The sequence below is a fragment of the Gregarina niphandrodes genome, assembly GCF_000223845.1.
Source record: "Gregarina niphandrodes unplaced genomic scaffold scaffold00010, whole genome shotgun sequence".
NCBI classification, from domain to species: Eukaryota; Apicomplexa; class Conoidasida; order Eugregarinorida; family Gregarinidae; genus Gregarina; species Gregarina niphandrodes.
Window position 1 is genome coordinate 161,929 of NW_011645780.1, and position 4,635 is coordinate 166,563.

The 4,635-nt window shown below is 57.1% G+C and overlaps 2 protein-coding genes across 2 annotated transcripts; both read right to left on the bottom strand.

The window, feature by feature from the left end:
- On the bottom strand, positions 1-1,207 carry GNI_064150 (hypothetical protein; the record flags this gene model as incomplete). The annotated part of the gene is made up of 1 exon (XM_011131778.1): positions 1-1,207. A coding segment is annotated over one exon (1,207 nt), but the record flags the coding sequence as incomplete, so codon positions are not given.
- Positions 1,208-2,199: 992 nt separating this feature from the next.
- GNI_064160 (hypothetical protein) lies at positions 2,200-4,410 on the bottom strand (the record flags this gene model as incomplete). The annotated part of the gene is made up of 1 exon (XM_011131779.1): positions 2,200-4,410. The coding sequence occupies one exon, from the start codon at positions 4,408-4,410 to the stop codon at positions 2,200-2,202; it is 2,211 nt and encodes a 736-aa protein (XP_011130081.1).
- Between the last annotated feature and the right edge of the window lie 225 nt (positions 4,411-4,635).

The window sequence follows — 4,635 nt, forward strand, 5'->3', positions numbered from 1 at the left end:
TGGCCCCAATGGTCCACTTCCAATTGTCCACCTCGGGNTTTTTCCCATCTCTCGCGTCCAGCACCGGCTGTCGCGCTGGTGTCTTCACGAATTCTACGTCCCTGGCGCTTCTCAGCACTGGCCCCAATTGGTCCACTTCCAATTGTCCACCTCGGGTCTTTTTCCCATCTCTCGCGTCCAGCACCGGCTGTCGCGCTGGTGTCTTCGCCAATTCCACGTCCCTGGCGCCTCCCGCCACCGGCCCCACCCAGAACACTTGCACATCCCGAACATGCGGTTGGGCGGAAACCCAAATCATCTTCCGCTTAGGTTCTTTGGTTTTGGTGTTGATCAGTGAACCTGGCACCTCCATTGCGGCGCCGGGTACCTCCATTGGCCCCGGTTTTTTTGACGCGGCCGGTGGAGGCGACCCGGCGCGGGCCGCGGGTGGGCTCAAGTCTAGACTGACTGGAGTGGGCACCTCCTCGGTGGCGGAGGGCGGCATATCGGGGGCCGGATCGCTCACATCCATCTTGGCGCCAAGTAGCGAAATGAGACTTTCAAGAGGCTTGGATGGCGGCACGTCTAAACACCTGGGGTCCGAAGACCTGGGGTCCGAAGACTTGGGGTCCGAAGACTTGGGGTCCGAAGCCAACAGGTCTACAGGCTGCAGGCCTGATATCCCGGGGGTAAGAGCCGGATCAGGACGGAAGCCCGGTCCACGACTGGTACCGAGTCCTATTTGGGAACCTCCGAGGCCGAGATTGAAGGCAGGGTCCGAAGCACCACTGAAGGACCCTACGCCTGGCCAGGAAGGAGGCAGCGACAAGGAAGGTCGGCCGCAAGCTACGGACTTTTCCTGGTCAGTCATTCGCCGCGCACGTCCCACCAGCCTTTCGAGGTACGCAAAGCTTGTCTTGAGTCCCTTCGTTCGTCGACGCTGTAAATGAGCCAGCACGTACCGCCGACCTCGATTACTCAAGTCACGAAACATCTTCTTCGCATTCTTCATCCTCGTCTGTTTCCGCACCGGCAAACAGTTTGGCAGCAAACTCTCTGACGACAAACAACGGACCTCTACAACCGGCCAGTTGCCCGTAACACGACGGACCCCGGCAATGTCCTGGCTCTCGGCGACAAAGGTCCCTGCCAGCCCAGGGATAAACCGACAAGAGACTAGTCGCGGCCCAAGACCGAATACAACCGGTGCACTTTTCACCGTCTTCATCCAAGGTGAACGAATATTAGCGGGAGAAAACACCCCGGCTAAGGCTTCCGTTCACCGCCAGTCTAGAAGGGTCTAAACCAGCCTCAGCTTTGGGTTACAAGGGGAGGGTTATAACGTGGAGGTTATGGGGGGAGGGTTATGGGGAGTTATTACCTGATGGTATAACGAGGGAGTTATAACGGGGAGGTTCCGTCACCGGGGCATTCCGTTGATCCGGCCATTCCGCCTCTTCGGGCATTCCGCCTCTTCGGGCATTCCGCCTCTTCGGGCATTCCGCCTCTTCGGGCATTCCGCCTGTTGGGGGTGCGTTGATCCTGGGAAACATTCAGCGGTGCCCTTGAAAGAACGTCAGTACCAAGTCGTACGCCGTTCAACCTGGAAGGGCAAGCCTATTCTCCGCACTCAGGGGGAACACTTGTTTGTTCGCGCGCACACGACCCCGAGATCCGGCTTGCACGAAATGGTTTGACCAAAGAGGAGTAACTTCCTGCTTGTGGAACTGTAACGGCGACGGATCGATCCAACGTCCGACCCCTCAATGACCGACCCTATCAATAACCCCTATTGCCCAATGTTACCGCTTGTGGATCCACTACGTGGAGGGATCCCTTACACACTCGTATCCCGCAGCGCTGTGTCGTGTGGGTATTTCGTGGTGGTCCATAACCGGCTTGCCAGGCGTGGGAATGTGAGTGACTATCGTTTCGTCAAGTTGGTGTGTAGAAAGAATGAAAAGCGAAGCTCTAAAGGTTTGTTCTGGTAGCCCTGATAACCTGTTCCCGTTCTGGTAGCCCTGAGGCCCTGTTCGAGTACCTCTATAGGAGCGCGGGTGACCCCGTCGCAGCTGTAATCAGATCACAGCGTAAGCCCTGTGCTGCTACCGCAGCTCTGTTTGGGAAGCCTTGTTCAAAAGCCAGTCTTGCCAAGAAGCCAATCATGTCAAGAACGTACGCACGATTCACCAGCCGGCCTTGTTGAAAGGCCAGCCGTGCTTAGAAGCTGGGGTAGCCATCGGAACCTCCGGACTCTTCTTCGGCCCGCAAGGCGGCTTCAAAGGCGCGGTACTCCGCCGCTCGAGCTGCGTCTTCTTCCTCTTCGGGCGAGACGTCTTCCGGTTCAAGACTTGGATCAAAGGGTGCGTAGAAGACAGCCTCGGGTATTTCGTTGCCTTTGAGGATGAAACCGCGGCGAGTGGTGATGGGCTTGTCGTCGTCGATGACGATGTACTCACCGCCGCAGAGGCGGATGGTAAAGTAGTGGGGTTTGCCTTCGGAGTTGGTGGTGCGTACGATCATGGATTCAAGGGTGGCGGAGAAGTGTGCGAGGTGAATGACGGGGTGTACGGTAACGGTGTTTCCCTCCATGCGCATACGGCAGTACTTGTCTAGCAGCTGCGCGGTCCAGTTGCAGCGGTGGTAGTCGCCAGAGCGGACGTGTTCGTAGTAGAGCTCGATCAGATTCAGCACCACATTCGGCGTCGCCTCGTCCAACCTGGTCTCCGAATCCGGCCGCGTCTCCGGTCCCGGACGCCACTCCGCATCCCGGTCTGTCTCTGCATCCCGGTCTGTCTCCGCATCCCGGTGCGTCTCCGCATCCCGGTGCGTCTCCGCATCCCGGTGCGTCTCCGCATCCCGGTGCGTCTCCGCATCCCGGTGCGTCTCCGCATTCCGGTGCGTCTCCGCATTCCGGTGCGTCTCCGCATCCCGGTGCGTCTCCGCATCCCGGTGCGTCTCCGCCCCCGCAGATTTCCGTGGCGGATTCTCGTCTGTCTTGGCGCGCCGTCGGACAGCCCCGCGGTGATCTACGTAGTAGAGTGTGGGTGCGAGAACCGCGTTGAGATTTTCGAGGGTGAGTTCTTTATCGTCGTCGTCGAGTACTTCTTCTGCGAGTCGTTGGAGACTGACTCTCGGATCGAGTACATCGCAAACACTAGTAGGCGTGTTCCAGTTGAAAGCGTCTTCGTACAGCTCGAAGTCCAGGAAAGACATGATTGGTAATCGGCCGCGAATCCAGTCGATCACATCTGTCGGCGTGGTCGCAGGGTTCCCCATGGCGGGGTGGATCCGCGGAAAAGTACCTTGGTCATGTTGAGCAATGTCCGGCATCGCAATCTTACCCATCAATGAAAGCATCGCCCTGTCACTGTCCCAATCAGCTGATAATGTCTGGTACAACGTAAACTCGGGTGTATTTGTCCGCAACTTTGGGTGCCACTTTGTCGGTTCCCAACATTGGAACACCAATGGACGCAATGCTTGCACCACCGCATTCAAGTGCGAACAATTCCCGTGGTCGTTCCTCAATGGCGTCGGCAACAATGGGCCACAACCCTCACCACTCTCGTCTAACATCTCCAACGCCTCGTCCGTGTTAAGGATCCCACTCAGGAACCGTGACGCCACTCGCCGCTGCGCCTTCAACATCTCCGACAACCTACTCCAGCACTCCGGCATCCAGAACTTAGGCGAGTCGTCCGACCCGGAGCTCTCCACAGAAGACGTCGGACTGCCACAAAAATCCTCCACTGGCGACTCCACAGGCGACTGCACAGGCGACTGCACAGGCGACTGTACAGGCGACTGTACAGGAGATGTCTCCACAGGACTCGACGCCACAGGCCCCCACTCCCCAAGACTCGTCTTCACAGAACTCAAACCTAGTATCGCCGCCTCCGTCTCTTCCTCGGGCATATTAGAGGTTCCATCCCCAATATCTTCGGCTGAAGACGTTTGCTGTAAACTGTTCTGTAACGTTTCAGCAAGTTCATCATCAACCCTCCTGGCTGTCGCTTCAGCAAGTTTCTGCGTTTGTTGCCAAAGAAGTGGCTTGTCCTGTTCGTCGGCGCTTTCATCACTCGTGTTCGTAGCAATAAAATCCACCTCTGGACTGGGTGACCCTCGCTCGGGACTTGATTGTGGCGATCTTGTCGATTCCGGTGAGGTGTTGTACAGCACATTTTGGTCCTCAACCTTTGCAACAGTCTGTCCACGGTTCAATGCCTTTTGCCAGAGACTCATTTGTGCCTCGTCCTGTTCGCTACCAATCTCATCTGCAATGCTCACAGCAGTGGAATTCTGTACAGGGCTCACTGACTTTTGCCAAGGACTCACTTGGGGCTTGCCCTGAATGGTGGCAATTTCGTCCCCAGCATTTGTTTCAACGACATCCTGTAGAAGGCTCGGCGGGCGTGGCCATGGACTCATTGCTGACTCGTCCAGTTCGTGGATGACTTCCTCCTTGACATTCAGAGCAAAGACATCCTGTAGAGGGCTCGATGGGCGTGGCCCTGGACTCTTTGCTGACTCGTCCAGTTCGTGGATGACTTCCTCCTTGACATTCAGAGCAAAGACATCCTGTTGAGGGCTCGATGGGCGTGGCCCTGGACTCTTTGCCGACTCGTCCAGTTCGTGGATGATTTCGTCCTTGAC